At 51.1% G+C, this 17,365-nt stretch overlaps 6 protein-coding genes across 6 annotated transcripts; 4 read left to right on the top strand and 2 right to left on the bottom strand.

Moving 5' to 3' along the window:
- Positions 1 to 66: 66 nt before the first annotated feature.
- IAR55_003448 (uncharacterized protein) lies at positions 67 to 1,252 on the bottom strand (the record flags this gene model as incomplete). Its single annotated transcript, XM_066946555.1, has 10 exons — positions 67 to 92; positions 164 to 272; positions 368 to 429; positions 495 to 559; positions 625 to 670; positions 733 to 838; positions 882 to 956; positions 1,021 to 1,065; positions 1,122 to 1,166; positions 1,235 to 1,252. The coding sequence occupies 10 exons, from the start codon at positions 1,250 to 1,252 to the stop codon at positions 67 to 69; spliced, it is 597 nt and encodes a 198-aa protein (XP_066802947.1).
- A 444-nt stretch (positions 1,253 to 1,696) lies between these two features.
- On the top strand, positions 1,697 to 2,822 carry IAR55_003447 (GTP-binding protein rhoA; the record flags this gene model as incomplete). The annotated part of the gene is made up of 8 exons (XM_066946554.1): positions 1,697 to 1,733; positions 1,834 to 1,861; positions 1,916 to 1,949; positions 2,017 to 2,109; positions 2,193 to 2,203; positions 2,257 to 2,350; positions 2,426 to 2,671; positions 2,772 to 2,822. 8 exons carry the CDS (start codon positions 1,697 to 1,699, stop codon positions 2,820 to 2,822), a joined length of 594 nt encoding a protein of 197 aa, XP_066802946.1.
- Positions 2,823 to 3,588: 766 nt separating this feature from the next.
- IAR55_003446 (uncharacterized protein) lies at positions 3,589 to 6,679 on the top strand (the record flags this gene model as incomplete). Its single annotated transcript, XM_066946553.1, has 7 exons — positions 3,589 to 4,102; positions 4,167 to 4,513; positions 4,566 to 5,651; positions 5,723 to 5,892; positions 5,958 to 6,053; positions 6,141 to 6,309; positions 6,422 to 6,679. 7 exons carry the CDS (start codon positions 3,589 to 3,591, stop codon positions 6,677 to 6,679), a joined length of 2,640 nt encoding a protein of 879 aa, XP_066802945.1.
- Positions 6,680 to 7,226: 547 nt separating this feature from the next.
- Positions 7,227 to 8,987, bottom strand: IAR55_003445 (uncharacterized protein; the record flags this gene model as incomplete). Its single annotated transcript, XM_066946552.1, has 9 exons — positions 7,227 to 7,271; positions 7,350 to 7,746; positions 7,824 to 7,918; positions 8,066 to 8,113; positions 8,249 to 8,389; positions 8,467 to 8,526; positions 8,588 to 8,696; positions 8,826 to 8,865; positions 8,948 to 8,987. The coding sequence occupies 9 exons, from the start codon at positions 8,985 to 8,987 to the stop codon at positions 7,227 to 7,229; spliced, it is 975 nt and encodes a 324-aa protein (XP_066802944.1).
- Positions 8,988 to 11,886: 2,899 nt separating this feature from the next.
- IAR55_003444 (uncharacterized protein) lies at positions 11,887 to 14,538 on the top strand (the record flags this gene model as incomplete). The annotated part of the gene is made up of 7 exons (XM_066946551.1): positions 11,887 to 12,496; positions 12,580 to 12,697; positions 12,773 to 13,451; positions 13,508 to 13,575; positions 13,627 to 13,845; positions 13,912 to 14,065; positions 14,119 to 14,538. The coding sequence occupies 7 exons, from the start codon at positions 11,887 to 11,889 to the stop codon at positions 14,536 to 14,538; spliced, it is 2,268 nt and encodes a 755-aa protein (XP_066802943.1).
- Positions 14,539 to 15,090: 552 nt separating this feature from the next.
- Positions 15,091 to 17,348, top strand: IAR55_003443 (replication factor C subunit 4; the record flags this gene model as incomplete). The annotated part of the gene is made up of 7 exons (XM_066946550.1): positions 15,091 to 15,170; positions 15,413 to 15,524; positions 15,865 to 15,971; positions 16,042 to 16,143; positions 16,358 to 16,553; positions 16,684 to 17,010; positions 17,232 to 17,348. 7 exons carry the CDS (start codon positions 15,091 to 15,093, stop codon positions 17,346 to 17,348), a joined length of 1,041 nt encoding a protein of 346 aa, XP_066802942.1.
- Between the last annotated feature and the right edge of the window lie 17 nt (positions 17,349 to 17,365).

Here is a 17,365-nt window from a genome sequence, read left to right as displayed (position 1 = left end):
CATGGTATACATGATGAAAAAGGACCACAAAAACAAGAGCAAACCATGCAAGACTGATACATACTATCACCACTCTTTGGCGAGCTTGAAGCCTATAGAGGAGAAGATCGGTAAATCAGTTCGCCTAAGATCAGTTTCTATATTCTGAGAGTTTACTGCTCACCCCATTCGAAGTCAAGCCAAACATGCTGATCGTCGTCGATCACTCTAGATCTCACCACGTAAGAGCCTGAACGGGCCAGCATTCCCGAGGGTGATTCTTCGGACGCGAACTGGAGCAGTCGGCGTCAGCGGTGCCCATGAGTGGACTTTGTACGGCTGGATGGATTGCAGAAGGGAGAGTTATAGACATCCGTGTCTGACGTACGATCTTAGTATAGGGAGTTTCCTGGGGACCGTACGACCCGAGCATAGCTTCGGTCTTGTCAACTGTGCAGAGATATAAGTATCGTCTGCGTGTAGGTGGTCATAGTAGCACGGTCAGAGTAACTCACCTTTCATACCGGAACGCTTGACGACCTGGAGGTATTTCAAGCCAGAAACAATCTCATTCTCAACGCTAATGTCAAGAATGTGTGAGCCACTTCCTTGGAATCTGGGCGACTACCGAGCATCCAGACTCACACAAAAGTGATTCCAACTGAGTATTCCACGCCTTCTTTGATTGTGACTATTCAACAGTCAGCTGGTAAAAACCCTGCTGCACCATCCTAGGGGACTTGAACAGCTCACTGAGATCCTTTTTGAGCTTTGCAAGTGCCTCTGGCGACTGGGTGAGGTCGATGGAGATCTCCTTTGAAAGAGTCGGGGAGCTCAAGAAAAGGGTCTTGAGCACGACCTTAACACAGTATGAGCGGTCTCCCAAGACTGTACCAGCTCACCTTCTTCGGGAGACCAGACTTAGCTGTAGCCGCCAAGCCGAGAGATTGCTTCCATCGCTGGAGCGACTCGTCTTCCTGATTGTCCGTGACGCGTCAGCATAGCCACATTGGGGAGCTGAGCAAGGTTCCGAGACCTCACCTGGTCGAGAGCAGCAAGCTCAGCAACAGTCTTGCTCTGTCCGACCTGTAAGAACCGTTCAACCAACTGTCCACGTTGACTGGGAACGACAAAGAGCTCACTTTGTAACCCTCGGTCTGGGTGGGCGCGAGATCATCCTCGGTGGTCTGTGCGGAATCTCGTCAGCAATGCTGTCGAAGCTCCTCAGAGGGCCAGTTTCGCTGTGACATCTTACCTCTTGAGCGTGCGACATGGTGGTGTGATGTGAGAACGTATCTAGGAGATGTCCAACAGGCGCAGTTCTGACGAGCAACTGTCTGTCGAGTGGAGCAGAACAAAAGAGGGTTTTTGAAAGACACGAAAGAGCAGAAGTGGACTATCCGGCAAAGACAGGCCCGTGGTCGTCTGCTTCCACGTGGCTGTACAACGGAAGAGAATGCCACATGTCAAAAACGCCGACCGTATGTGAATTGATATCTCCGAGCTGTTATATGGGGGAGAGAGAGGAGAAGGAGCGTGTGCAGGGCGAAGGCTGGTCGCGCGTTCACACTTGCTACTGGCTGCATCACACCTCGCTACTCTCTCTACAAGGTCTCTCTCTCTCTCACCAACGAGCCGACTCCATCTTCACTCGTCAGACCCTCTATACATCCTTCTTCTCCCTCTTTGTCTCATCCATAGTCACCTCTAGCCCAACATGTCAGGAGAGATCAGGCGGAAGTTGGTCATCGTAGGTAAGTGATCAGACCATCTTCTTCAATCATTCCCTTGTTCCCGATACCTATACCCGGTGTCGAAAGTTACTGACAAATCTCCCATTCCTAAACTTGACAGGTGATGGTGCATGCGGTAAAACATGTCTGTGAGTGGTGAACCTCATTTTACGCATGGTACACATCGCTGATATACCATGCAGCCTCATCGTATTCAGCAAGGGCATGTTCCCAGAGGTCCGTCCGCGATTCAACCTCTCTCGCATTCACTCCCCGTTACTAAACTTGGTCCCTCCTCTTACAGGTCTATGTCCCTACCGTTTTCGAAAACTACGTCGCGGATGTCGAGGTCGAGGGCAAAAAGGTCGAGTTGGCGCTGTGGGATACTGCTGGGCAGGTGAGTATTTGGAAACAAAAGTGACACAACGAGTGGCAACGATTGTAAGAGTATGACGCACTGACCACCTACATGTTCTATAGGAGGATTACGAGTGAGCAATAATCAATCCCCTTTGACTTTGCAATCTTTCTGACAACCACATAGCCGTCTCCGACCTCTGTCATACCCCGACTCCCATGTTATCCTCATCTGTTTCGCCATCGACTCTCCCGATTCTCTCGACAACGTGCAAGAAAAGGTTCGTCCCGACCTAATATTCTGCCCACGTCCCTTTTGTTACCCTTGCTGATTGTGCTTTCTTATCGCCATGCAGTGGATCTCAGAAGTTCTCCACTTCTGCCAGGGCCTCCCCATCATCCTGGTTGCGTGCAAGAAGGATCTCCGAGACGACCCCAAGACAGTTCAAGACCTTGCTCGAATGAATCAGAGGCCCGTTTCTAGAGCCGAGGGCTTGGCCGTTGCGCAGAAGATTGGTGCTCAGGGCTACGTCGAGTGTAGTGCCAAGACCGGTGAGGGAGTCAGAGAGGTGTTCCAGACAGCTACCAAGCATGCTTTGATGGTGAGTGAAAAATCATCACAGACAATACCTCAACCGTTCTCGATGCTGTATCTGTTCCGTGCAATGTCCATCGTACTGATCATTGTGTTGCCATGGACAGAGCAAGAAGTCCGGTCGCTCCAAGAAGGGCAAGGGTTGCGTCGTGCTCTAGGTTTAGATTCGAGTTGTACTTTATCTTGTTATGGCGTTTTGACGTCCGGTGGTTTCGGCGACTATACCTTCTTATCCCATTACTTTTGCCTCTTCGCTACACCCTCCAAGCCTTACGCCTTTTCTACGTCGGTTTCCTGCAATGTGATTGATGAGCTCGATGAGTAGATACTGGTGGCATGTCCGTGTGGCACCATGGTCAAGTGTCAGCACTCGAGCTGACGCGGTAGTCCGAGGAGTCCTATGCATGCCCATGGGTATGACATAAGCAACGCTACCATCTTCATGCTGGGCACCAGTTGGGTCGTGACAACGCTTAAAGGGAGACAGACAAGTTTCTGTTTCGCTCGTATTCCACGATCAGGTTGTTGCACCGCACCGTTTTCTTTTTTGCATTGCCTCCGTCATTTTTCCTGACGTCGCGTCGATCACTCACTTTGACTGACATCTCGTTATTTGCTTTTCAACCGTGGTCTGTCTGACGGTTTCCTTTTGTCTCTCAGTTTCCTCTTCTTCCCGTCTCCTCTCTCGTCTGTCGTCTGTGATCAATCGCTGGTGCTTGTGCTACGTCCCCTACGAGATAGGAACAAGAAGAAAAAGACTTTTACGCCCTGACCACGTCCTTCCGCACTGGTCTCTCCATTGATTTCGCGTGACCAACGACTACAATCACATTATATCTTTGCATATCTCGTTCCACACGGCCATCAATAACACATTCCTTGTCATCTTCTTGACTTGTCAGTCAGCATCACGCCCAACGCGTCATGTCTTCAGCACCAATCGTACCCATACGTCAACCTCGAGGACCGACCTCCAACTCTTTTGGAGCACCCTCAAACTCTAATAATGGTATTGTATCACCTTCCAATGGTCCACCAGCGCCTGATACCGAATCGTTACTCCGTCGACACAACACCGTCTCCACCACTCGTCATCATCAACCGTCCGCTTCGATATCGGCCAACCCAGCTGCCTCGTCTGCCTTTCATGGTTCGGCTTCGGCTAGGCTGAGATCTGGTGGTGCTGGTGCTGGTGGGTCAGCAAGCACGGGCTTCGGTGGTCCCGGAGGTGGTAGTGGTTTTAGTAGATTCAGAAGCGGGAGCTTGTCTTCCTCATCAGGTCCACCGGATGTTGGCTTGGTCCGAAGGGGCAGCGGAAGGGAGACTGTCCGACCCGAGAAAGCCGTACCAGAGGGTGGAGAGACCGAAGAGATTGCCATGGAGACTGGGAGTTGGGGCAAAGGCTTAGCTAGACAGAGCTCCTTGCCTTCGAGGCGAAGTGAGTCTGATCAATGTCGTCTTGGACATATTCGGTGGTCAGAGCTAACTGGAGACGAGGATAGTGATCAATCCGGTCACTGCTATTCAACCCGAAGTGCCGAAGCACCCCGCTGGGATCACCTCGAATGCCCCAGGCAGTATGGGTCCGCCCCCTCGACCGCCCAGGAGATTATCCGTCGTCACACAGGACAACAGTACTGGACCCTCAACGCAATCTCCGTCTCACTCTGTTTCACATTCTCTCTCGTCGCTCGCTTTGTTCAATCGTCCTCCTTCTTACACCACTGACGCGGATGATCAAACCTATATCGGCGGGAATGTTTCGCGCACGCAGAGTCTCCGAGCTCAGGCTAAAAATGCTGATACTGCTGGACTGGGACGAAGTACCAGCTTGAAAGCAAGTGGGGAAGTGAGTTGGTTCCAGCTTAATTGGTACACAGGCGAGCTGATGAAGCATTCAGCACTATCGACCTATCCAAGCTTTGTCGCCACCCAGCCACCCGACCACTCCTCACCATCTTTTCACACCTCCCACTCCGCCACCAGTCTCTTCCACTGCGGCTCTGCCTCCTTTCCAACTCCCGATCTCTGACTCTCAATCCGCGCATAATGACATCGGTGCAGACTTGAAACGACACCAATCCCTCACACAAGGGTATGGCACTTCGAATCGAGTTCGTGATCGGTTGGAGCGGAGTCCTGCTGTGCTTAACATGGAGCAAAGAGAGGAGGTTCGAAGACGCACGGATGTCAGACCTGATGCCAAGGAAGAGGAGCCACCCACCAGTCCGATCGGACCCAGCCTGTGGTCGAACTCTGTCCGTCCGGACGATGGATGGAGTCGCTCGGCTTCTCAGCAACTGCAAGATGCATTTGACGCAATGAATCTCGGCAGGAAGATGATGGGTAGTGAGAACGGCTTGACGAGCGGAGGCGTAGGGGCTCTGACTCTCGAGAGCAACGTCATGAGACAGGCTCAGCCTGCCACTAGTGCTCCTTCGGCACGTATGCTGGGTCATACAGGCGAAGAGCCGAGCTGGGTGACCAGTCTTGTTGGTGCCGACTATACGCCTCAGATGACTCCACGCTTAGCTGGACCTGGATCGACTGACTGGCAGGACCGAGATATCGCACTTCGACAGCATCAACAACAGCAACAGCAGCACCAACAACAACAACAGCAGCAACAGCAGCAAATGGCTTTCGCTCAGCAACAAATGCATCAACAGCAACAACGCTGGCCTGATCAAATGCTTCAAGGTCAGCGGCTCTCCTTCCTGCAACAGCAGCAGATGCTCGCTGCTGGAGCATACAACGCGATGAAGAACGGCAACGCTCCACAAGGTTATCCACCTCCTCATCTTCAACCTGATTTCCTTGGAACTCCGTTCGGGGCATCCCCATACCCGTCGCCACCAGGTACCGCCGTTATGCAGCAGAACCAGGACCGCGATGTGATTGAGCTGGCACGCAGTAAGGGTTTGAACCCAGCAACGTATGATTGTCGACCCACTGCTGCTCGGTTCTTCGTTATCAAATCTTATACAGTAAGTCAAGCTGTACAAGGTTCAATCCGCTTTTCATACCTCTTGCTGATGGCATGAATTGTGACTTGCAGGAAGAGGATGTACAAAAATCGCTCAAGCATGAGATCTGGTCTTCAACGGTGTTGGGCAACAAACGACTTGATGCGGCTTTCCGCGAGTCGGCGGAGCAATGTCCGATCTACCTGTTCTTCTCTGTCAACGGGTCCAGGCACTTTTGTGGAGTCGCCCAAATGCTTACCCCGTCAGTTGCCAAATGCATATCATTGAGACAGTGAACTCGAAGCTCACGGTATATTGCTTTTCTAGAGTCGACGAGAATACCACCTCAAAAGTCTGGGCGCAGGACAAGTGGAAAGGAATCTTCAAGGTCAAATGGATCTTTGTGCGAGATGTCCCTTCACAGTCAGTGTTCTTCCACTAGCACTCGGATCTTTGAACGGCGAAGGTTCTGGCAAGCGTATATTGACCCATTGACCTTTCTACACACAGAGCCCTCCGTCACATTCGACTGACCAATACACCTGAGCAGAAACCAATCACGAACTCGCGTGATACTCAAGAACTTCCTTACGAAGCGGGTTGCGAAGTGCTTCAGATTTTTTTGGATCATCAAACGAAATCAAAAACTAGCTTATTGCAGGACTTTGCGTATTACGAAGTGAGTCTGAGTCTCACTTCGCGTGCTGTCATTTCTTGCTCTTCCCCGAGCGTTGGATCAAGCGGCGCCGAAGCGGGACGTAGGCGCTGACGATGTCCTTTCATGTTCGTAGCGACTTTCTGCGAACCGCAATGTCCACGGTCAGACCCCTGGTCAATCACCCACTCCCATCCTCAACTCAGGTATCATGCCTCAAGGTCTATCACCTCAACTGCAGATGCAGATGCAAATACAGATGCAATCTCCACCTCTCCCACCGATAATGTCAATGGGACCTCCACCTTCACCCGCACATATGGTGGGGAATGGTGTCGGGATGGGTATGGCAGGAGTTCCACCTGTTCCTCAAATCCCTGCTAGGTTCAGGTGAGCGCTGCAGCAGAGAAGGGAAGAGCTCTTGAGCTACAGTGGTAGCAGTAAGGATTCTGGCGATAGAGGCGAGGGTTTGTTTTTGGCGAAAACAAGGAGCAATATGTACGATGTGCCGAGTAGTGATCCTATTGACATGACGACGATATCTTGATAATTGCTCGTCTTTGCCGAGCGATACGAAGAAGTACAATAGTAGTGGTCGTGGAGTGTGTATGTCTTGTAGCTTATGTCTGAATGCAATGAAACGATCCCTTTTCTCTTTCGGGAAAACCAGATCTGCATATACAGTATCGACGTATTTGACAGACAAAGTCAAGCAAGATCAGAAGGAAATGGAACTAAGGGAGGATAGATAGATAGGTTGAACTGATTCTTTTTCGTTATGAATGTATGATTGGATTGGATTGGATTGGATGGGATGGATTTGAATTGCTCTGATGTAAGAAAGGGGTTTTCTTTGTTGTTACATGTCCTCGATCCTCGTTCTCATCTCTAAACTCCTGCTCCCAATCCTCGTTTCGTCGATCGACCAGAGAGTTCTATGTTCATGCGATACCGTTCGAGTACGGAACCTCGTGGAAGAGGTATGACTGTCGCGTTTGACGATGGAAGATGAATACATCAGCCTCGACAAAGTCTCACTGGAACTGGAGACAAGTCGAACTCACGACAGACTCTCCAAAATGACTCCTCCTGATAACTTCCGCCAAGACATGACTGACATCAATCACCTCGATCTTATCACATTTCTCGCTGTTCTCCGCCTGCGGAATAGTGTTTGTGATGATCAACTTCTCCATCCCGCTCTCCGCAATGACCTTCAACGCCGGTCCCGAAAGGATCCCATGGGTCGCGAAGGCGTACACCTTGGTCGCTCCTGCGTCGACAAGGTTTCGAGCGGCGAGACCCAGTGTTCCGCAGGTATCGGCCATGTCGTCGACAAGGACCGCGATTTTCCCGGTGACAGAACCGACGAGGACCATTCGGGAGACTTCGTTGGCCTTCTTGCGTTCTTTGTGGAAAAGGGCGAAATCGATGTTGAGTCGGTCAGCGATGGATGTGGCTCTACGAATGAAGTTGATGGCAGTCAGCATGAGAGACTTTCGAGGCACTCGCCCTTTCTCATCGACCTATTAGCTCACCGCTTGGCACCACCAGCATCCGGTGAAACAATGACACAGTTCTTCACATCAATGTGATCCCTCATGTATTGGACCATAGAAGGTTCGGCGTATAGCTAGACGAGAGACATGATTGAGCTGAGTCACTGCCTGACGACGCAAAGAAAGACTTACGCTGAACGGTGCACAAGGTGGAAAGGTAGAGAGTGGTCACTTGGTCAGAATGACTGTCTCGTCATCTCCAACTCTACTCACTTGTCAACGGGCACGTCGAAGAACCCTTGAATCTGAGAGGCGTGAAGGTCCATAGTCTGTCCAAGATATAGAGCGTCAGCGTCGATCCAATTGACCTCTGCTCGTCCCCCTCCGCCTCCACTCGGGACTCCCACGATTCTGGCCTCTGTCCCTCACTTCCACACCTCTGCAACGTGAAGCCCTTCACTCACAATGACATGGTCACATCCCGCTTCTCTCAGCATGTTCGCAACCAGCTTCGCCGTGATAGGAGCTCTCGACTTGTCCTTCTTGTCCTGACGAGCATAAGGGAAGTGAGGGATGATGGCTGTGATTCGTTTGGCAGAAGCGATCTAGGAGAAGAGAAGAGCCGGTCAGTAGAGTCCCGGGGGTTAGAAGAAAGCTCTCGTAGTCGAAGGGGGGTACACACCTTGCAAGCGTGAATCATGATGCACAATTCCATCAAATGGGTGTTGACGGAACCCGCACCCTATACATTTCCGTCAGACCTGACTCTATCTGCTTGAATGGTGTGAGTTGACCAGACTCACCGTGTTCAGGATATACACATCGTAATCTCTCACACTCTCAACGATGGTCACCTTCGTCTCCCCCGAAGACGGCTGGTGGATGTTGGCTCTCGCGAGGGGTATTCTCAAGCTGCGAGTAGAATATCGAATGATCAGTACCTGTCCACCAGCTTTCAAAGAGATCCTCCCCTCGTCGTGTCATAAGCCTCATTGAGGAAAGTGACATGGACTTGGGTGAATGATGGTTTTCTGGACTTACCGCTTGGCAATGAGCGCAGCGAGTTCGGGATGACTTGAACCTGCCCATTCCGCAACCGTCATCATCATCAGCACGAACCCCCTCTAACCATGCAACAGAACGCAGGAGATTCTCGGACTGACCCGAAAATAGCTTGATGGTGGAATACGCTGCCGACGCCATCGTGTGTCTCGAGCCCGAACGGGGGACGCGGTTATACGGGGGTTGGGAAGAAATGTTGACGTGTGTGTCGGAGTAAAGGGAAGAGAGGATATTGTTTCTTCTTGTCGTCTTGATGATATCAAAAGACGATGACAGCCGCTTTGTTGCGTGGTTTTAGGTTGATTTTTGTTCTCAGAAATCAGCGGGGTCGCGGGAGATGTGGATTGATGTGGAAGTAAGGTTGCGCTATTGATCTGGTCGTGAAGATATGACTTGGGCTAGGACCATAGCTCGTCGTAAGCTACCGTAGTCACCTCTTGTCGTTGACCAGCTGGGCGTGTGATGAAGTCAAGGTGTGTGTGTGGTGTGAATTTTCCGCACGACTACTGCTGATGGATTTCAGGTGGATATCTACATGTGCATTGAGCAGAACGATACCATTATCACTACTACCACCGCCAACCAAAATTCTGATAATACTACTACTCACGCACCGCAGGAGACCTGAATCTGAGTTGATTATGAGATTTTGACGGTAGCTTCGGACAACTGGTCCGGGCCACTTGGACTGAAGATTGCAATTGCCGATTAATCCCGCTCACCCGAGAGAGTTGGTATAAGTCAAGTTAAAAGAGATGATCGCGAGCCAGCGAGCAAACAAGCAGGGGCGAGATGTGTAAACGATCGAGTAGCCGTGGGGAGGTGCAAGGACGATGTATATGTGCAGCGAAGAACATTGCATCTAACGAAATGAATCTGCGGTGGGCGTGCTGCCCAGCCCGAAGGACCCGAAGATGTGTTCCCCTTCACACACGTTCGACACTATCTAGCTCGACAGCGAGGTGTGGCACAGACCTTCAACCCGTTTTTGCAATGCCATGCGACGCATCGGCGAGGAGGAGGGAGGGACGATGGTACGAGCGTGTGATGGATCGTCAAGACTGACGATGGTGTGTGTACGTGAAGAGGACGACAAAGAGACAGCCCTTAAAAGATCTTTGTCTGGAAACTCTACCCCTTGTGATTCGACTGATTAGCACAGGTTTTCCGCCAGAATGGAGGGCAATGAATACAATGAGGTAACGGTGACAGACCCAACAGGAGAAAAAAATCTGTGCTTTGTATACTTGTTTGAGCCTATGTCGTACCCGTACAACTTGAAGTGTTTTGGGAACAGCGTGCAGGCAAGTGCGAGTGTCTTCATCCAGGCCGAGCCTTACTCATCCTCTCAGACGAGACGGCTGGCACACAATCCATACTGGTCGCTTTCTTCGCTGATTCCGAGCAGGGTTGAGACTTGGGGCGATTAGGAGTCAAGATGCACCACACATTCCACTGACGAATGTGAAGTGAGCATACTAGGTTTCGTTGACCACGAATCACCGATCGCGCATCCTCAAGTATCGGTCACCGAGCTGGCTGACGAGTCTCGACAGTCCAAAAGAACAAGTGGGCCTCCGGATTGACCTTCTATGACATGTCTCATGATTTCGATATAGTCGGAACTCGAGGTCGCGGTCACCGATATCTGATCGTCGCTCAATGTATGGTCTCGTTCACGCGCGGATATCACCGAATGAGTAATGTAATGACATCGTTGCAGCGCTTTTCCTGCTCTTGTTTTCCGATTGATGAGTAGCGCAGATGAGGTCGGTCAGGTGATCCAGATTTCTGCGCGGTCGAGCTTTGCTCTACCCGAATGCTGGAAACCCGCTCCAGCAAACCCATCATGATCTCTCTCGCCCGCTCGTTCTCCCGCGGGGGAACGACGTCATGTTCTGTCCTATACACGTATACATCAAGCGGACAACGAGGTCGATGATCTTTTACGTCAGTCACCGTCATCATCCTCGTCGGTCACCTCCTCTTGTGAAATCTATATTATGCTTTCATTCACCTAGCAGAAAGAGAGACTAACCCGTATTTGTCGACCAATGTTCTCCTCCGAAAACCGTCTGTCCAGGCTCAGGGTCATATCTTTTCCCTTTTGATCCCATACCAATAGAAAATCCTTCCGGGCACACGTAATCAAGCATATATATATCTATGATTGATTCGTCACCTCCACTTGGCTCGATTCAGCTTTGACAGATGGACGGCAATTCGGCACCCGAGACTTGGGTTTCTTCTGCTGATTGCGTCGGTTGCTGACAGAGGAGATGTATCGCACAGGATGGAGTCAAGGACCGACCTTCCCATCAGCATCGGTACAGTCGTCTCCGAGGCGTGTGATACCCACTCAGAACGGAAGTCTAACCGTTCAAGAAAACAAGTCTAAAACTTTCTTCGGTCTAGCTGTTCCTTCCTCCAAAGAGGGGGCCCATGCATCTCTTTGTCTGCTTGCAGTTGGCAAATATACTTCGTATCCCGTCTTGGCAAACAGCCAGCCTGCTTGCCATCGGACCGTGTCTCTGTGGAAGAGCTCATTGCCCACGTCACCATTTCTGAGGGATACCACGGTGACCGAGATGCAGCGACGATGCGAGTGATGGTGACCGAAGTGGTCAAAGGGCTTGTGCCGGAAAAGTGTCGAAGGGAAAGGAGAGCCAAGACATCCGTTTTCCGTTCTTGTGCAAGAGCCTTTTCTAGTCCTTTGTTTTGCGAGCGGCTCCGAAACACTATGTGATGGATTGTGAACGTATGCCCGAAGTTGGGAAAGGGGGCAGAGAAAAATATCCGAGTCATCCATTTCATCTCCTTTTGTGACCTGACTAAGCGACCACGACAGTGCCGTTGATCACTCAATACGCAGCAAGGATCATTCACGAATTTCGGACCCCTTCCTTCAACTTTTATACCTATCATCAACATCAACATCAACACTGTCACCTTGCCAGACTCCTGTCGCAACTCAACACTCAACACCTCAGCACTCGACATTCCAACATTGACGATCCGAAGATAAATCTAGGTGGCAAATATGGTGACAACTCGACCTAGGCGTTCCTTGCCCGTCACCACTTTTCTCCTGTATACGGTCCTACTGTCGATAATTCTGCCGTCTTTCCTCGTCAATGCCGCTCCTTCACCGGTCGTGTCGAGCTCGCGACTAGCGATCAGACATGAGGACGAGGATGAAGACGATGATGCAATGGATATGGACATGTTCCATAGCGAGGAAAGTGAAGGACACACGCATGCCGTCGTTGTGGACGTTCCAGTCGCCGCTGCAGATGACGAAGACCTGACGACCGAAAATGAGGTCGCCAACAATACCAAACCATCATCACATTCGCATCCCGCTCCTGCTCCTGCTCACGCTCATGACCATGCCGAAGTCCCTCCCGATCCTCATTCGCATGGTACGCATACCACCGCCATGGTCAAACTCAACGACACCGACATCCACCGATGGCATCATTACCCTCCCAGCTATCTCTCCGCAGACTTCAGATTGAACAACGACACTGCGATCTTCGGAGAGGAGTTTGACGCTACGTGGAACGTCGAGGAGGTTGAGAGTCATAAAGGGTTGATGCTCGTTCATGCGGTGTCGATGATTTCAGCGTACTTTGCAGTGCTACCCATCTGTGAGTCTAGCAGAGAATCGTCTTTCTTCGGTGTTTGGACGGCCAGTTGACCGCGCGTCTTGCTAACTGCGTCTGGGATACAGCACTCGCACTTCGAGCCGCTGACCACCCGTCGCACTACTTTGTCAATCTCATCTTCCTCGCTATCGCCATCTTCGGTTGGTTGGCTGGTGCAGCGTATAAGGCAGCGGCCGTCGACAGGTGAGTCGCCAAACACAGACTTGCCCCGGCTCGCATGCCCGCTCCACTTGATACTGACCTATCTGTGTGTTACAGATATGAGGGCTCAATCTATGGCTTATTTGTCAACATACTCCTTCTTACTGCTATCGCACTCACCGCTGTCGACTCGTTGAGTCTTATTAAGCGTTCGGTGGCTTTCTACAAGCAGGACAATCGTTCGTGGTCCTCTTTCGTTCACGAGGTCTTGAGCAGCTCCGTGTCCGCCGTCAACGAAAAGTGGCCATCGAACCGATATGAGATGATCGGGCTTGTTGAACATGAGGATGAGGAAGAAACTCGTGGAAGAGACTCCATCCCTGTTGTCTTCGCTGTGGGCGATGATGAAGACGAGGAGGATGAGCAACACGACCACCACAATCATCACGCCCACTACGATCATCCCATCATCCGTACGCTTTCGAAAGACACCAAACCCCGACGACCATCATTGCTAATTCGACAATGGAGCTCTCCTTCGCGTAACTCGACTGGATCAGAAGCAACACTTCAAGATACTCCTTCAGGTTCTTCCTCCAATCACGGCTTCCCCCACAAGGCTAGCCAGATCGGTGCTTTCGATGCTCACTCCAGCGATCATGACGAGCAACCAGTCTGGCAAGTCGCCAAGGCTCAAGGACCCATGCGAACGGTAGAGGTCGCCCTTACGTGGTTGAGGAGGTTCCAAATCATCTTCGCATACATTACCTTCCTCGTTGGATTCGTTACCTACACCGTAAGTTTTGGGTATTTTGCAGTGGACCATTGTGGATCTGACTCTCTGGGAATCAGGGAATGTGCCGAGCTGGCTTGATCAACAGTTGTGCGGCTCACTACATCAAAGGCAGCATTTTCTTCTGGTGAGTTTAGACGGCAGCACGCTCCACGATCGTAACTGATAGCATTCTTAGGTACGGTGTCCTCACATTTGCTCGATTCCTTGGAGCCTACGCCGATCTTGGATGGGCCTGGAATCGACGACCCGGTCCTCAAGGTGTCTCAGCGGAGATGATTGAGTGCTCTGTCATCTTCGTTTACGGTATTACCAACACCTGGATGGAGAGATTCGGGTCGAAGGCCGGTGACCCTTACACCGTTAAGCAGGTTCAACATATTTCAATCGCTGTGATGTAAGTGTCGAGCATCGGTTATTCGAATTGGATGGCAAGCTGATTGCTTTCGTTGACTCCTGAAAGGTTCTGGTTCGCGGGACTCTCCGGTATTCTGCTCGAGTCACGATGGGTCAAGAGAGTATTGGGGTCGGTGATTTCGGGCGGAAGGAGGAGCGTACAAGAGCCCCACTCTTATGCCTTCAGCTTCAACCCTCTACCTGCGCTGGTCATTGGTGTGGTGAGTGTCTTCTTACTCCATCAGAATTGTTCTTTCATTGATCTCTTTGATAGACTGGCCTCGCCATGGCTGCGCACCACCAGACTTATGTGTTCCAGGTCCAAATCCACTCTCTGTGGGGTACTCTTCTCGCCGGTGGCTCTCTCTTCCGATGTCTCACCTACTTTTTCCTCTGGCTGCGACCTCCTATTGAGTCCGAGCTGCCTTCTCGACCTCCCACCGAGATTCTGACCTCTTTCGGCTGGGCTGCCGGTGGGATCGTATTCATGTTGTCGAATGAGGAGATTGCATGGTCAGCCATGAGAGCCGGTTGGGACGACATGATGGCCTTCCTGAATTTCACCATCGCGTTGACGAGTTTGATATTCTGTTGGAGTGTGGTGATCCTGGCGGTCAAGGGTTGGGCCGTGATGAGGGGAAGGAAGGGACTCGAGTCGAGATTGAGGCTGAGAAGCGGTGACGAGAGTGCCTAGATCATGTTGCGAGCGCGCCTCTGAGATGGTGCAGAGGTCATATAGATGTCTATAATGGGAGGACGAGTCCATATACTATATAATAAGGCGTCGATTTAAACATGAGTTGGGATCCGATTTGGCCAGTCGACCGATCTGAACAAACTGGTTACTTGTTGATATTATATGATGGAGAGTGAAGAGTCTAGAGTTCATATAGCGTACTTTTCGTAGCATAACGAGTAGATTGGGATGGTGATGCCCGATGCACATTCCATCTATGTTCGGAGTGTGATGTGACGAGCCAGTGAGTCAACTCATCACATTGAGCTGGACGAGAAGAAGCAGAAGAGATAGATAGGTAAATCACAACTACACGCCGCGTCACGTCGATAATGTTCGAGAACTGCTGAGATCGAATTGTTCGTTACTAGGATTCCCGTACATTTCATTTCAGTTCACTTTCATTTCATTTTCGACAACTTGCATCATCGCGAACAAACTTCGGAACCCTTCAAGATCAGAGGTGTGTCTGTGGAGAATTCGAAAAGGACCCGCCGACAGGAATAAACGATGGCGTCGTCTTCGAAAGGCGATGCGACGGCTCCGGTCACGGCCAAGTTTGTGGATGCGGAGGGGTACGAGATGCCCTGGTGAGTGTGTTTGTTCTACTCCTGATGGGCAATTGACCCTCTTCCTCATTCACCTTCTCGAATAACTTGCTGAGCGTGAGCATGAGGACGAGAGAAGAGACCGTCGAGCGTCTCCCTCCTCTCCACACGTCTGCCTGTCTGTTGAACAACGCTAGGTCTCCCGTCACCCGTCACCTTGACCCCCCCTCGCAGAAGATGTAGAATATGATAAGGATTCATGACTGATACGACCATTCGCGTAGGGTCGAGAAATATCGACCTGTCTTACTTGACGATATTGTTGGTAATTCAGAGACTGTAGAGAGGTTGAAGGTCATCGCGGAAGATGGGAACGTGCCTCACATTATCATATCGGTGAGTCGTCCTCCTGGTCTGGGTCCTTTGGTGGCAGGATATAGGGAGCAGAGGGACGAAGAACGCCAGATTGTAAAATGGTCTTGAGGGGGATAAGGAAGAGAGACCGCTCTGTCCGAGATGCGAGGCGGAAGGTGTGAGCAGGGGAAAAGGAAGACAGTCGAGTGATTATCCGGGCGTGCACTTGCTCTCGACGCCTGACTGCACCAGGAGTGCTTGAGAGCGCATCACCTACGTCCCGCGCGACCTCTAGAAGTGTTGGTGGGGAAATTGAATGGATGGGTCTTCGAGGCTGCACTGAATGATCATGACCAGTCGCTGAAATTCTTCACATATCCAGGGCATGCCCGGTATAGGTAAAACTACCTCGATTCACTGTCTTGCTCACGCTCTCCTCGGCGATGCGTACAAGGAAGGAGTCCTCGAGCTCAACGCTTCGGATGAACGGTCAGCTGGCTTTTTCTTGCCAGCCCCCGTGAGCGCAAATGAAGCTTTAGCTGATGATTTGGTCGACCAGTGGTATCGACGTGGTCAGAAATAAGATCAAGAGCTTTGCTCAGAGAAAAGTGACGTTGCCGGCGGGGAGACATAAAATCATTATTTTGGATGAGGCGGATTCGTAAGCTATCTTGGTCATTATGGCTAGAGAAAGGGACGCTGATATGTCCATCGTCTCTTCACTCTGTCTCTTCCGCCGACTATGCCTCCTCCATTTGCTCTGCAATCTCCCGCGCAATCGCCTCTTCCCGCCTACACTACTCCGTACCTCGACCTGCCGCTCACTATACTCATCGACCTCCAATGCCGCACGTCTGCCTGATCTGCCCTCGTAGAATGACAGCGGGAGCTCAACAAGCGCTCCGAAGAACGATGGAGATCTACTCAAATACCACACGATTCGCCCTTGCGTGCAACATGTCAAACAAGATCATCGAGCCTATACAATCACGATGCGCTATTCTGAGATATAGCAAGCTGAGGGATGCGGAGGTGTTGAAGCGACTGAAAGAGATTTGTGAAATGGAGCAGGTGAGTGGCATATCAAATGAGAAGGAGATGGACTGCGAATGGGTGTCGCCAACCAAGCCAGCCGGGGTATGGGTTTAACAGACGGTATGACATTGTACTGATATGTTTTCTTCTCTTTGTCTACTCACAGGTGAAATACAACGATCAAGGTCTCGCCGCGCTGATCTTCACAGCCGAAGGAGATATGCGACAAGCGATCAATAATCTCCAATCAACCCATTCCGGATTCGGTTTCGTTTCGCAAGACAACGTCTTCAAAATCTGTGATCAACCACATCCGATCGTCATACGACAGATGATCAAAGACTGTCAGAGTGGGAACGTAGATGATGCGTTGGCTAGAATCAATGGGTTGTGGGATCAGGGATATAGCGCGGTGGATATTGTCGTCACTGTTTTCAGGGTGGTCAAGGGGATGGAAGAGTTGGCAGAGTATCTGAAATTGGAATTCATAAGGGTGAGTGGATGTCATGTGTGCAGTGTCATTGGCGAACGGAAGGGGGACGGCGAAGTCAGGAGGAAGGAAGGCAAAAATGCGAGTGTGGCCGGAACGGGTCGCAGCGGTCGAGGACCGAGCCGTATGGCGAGTAGCGGATGGACCCCGGTCGAGGCAGGGAGCAAGGGACGAGGCCATGGGGATCGTTTCGAGACCAATGCTGATACCGACATTCACTACAGGAGATCGGATGGACACATATGCGTATCCTCGAAGGAGTTGGAACGCTCGTTCAACTCGGCGCTATGATAGCTCGTCTATGTAGGTTGAGTCTCCCACCGGGCACCCTAAAGCTGTGAGGAATGTAGTGAGAAGG

The sequence above is a fragment of the Kwoniella newhampshirensis genome, chromosome 6, assembly GCF_039105145.1.
Source record: "Kwoniella newhampshirensis strain CBS 13917 chromosome 6, whole genome shotgun sequence".
Classification (NCBI taxonomy): Eukaryota; Fungi; Basidiomycota; class Tremellomycetes; order Tremellales; family Cryptococcaceae; genus Kwoniella; species Kwoniella newhampshirensis.
The sequence above is the reverse complement of the archived record's forward strand: the minus strand, read 5'-3'. Positions and strand labels throughout refer to the sequence as shown.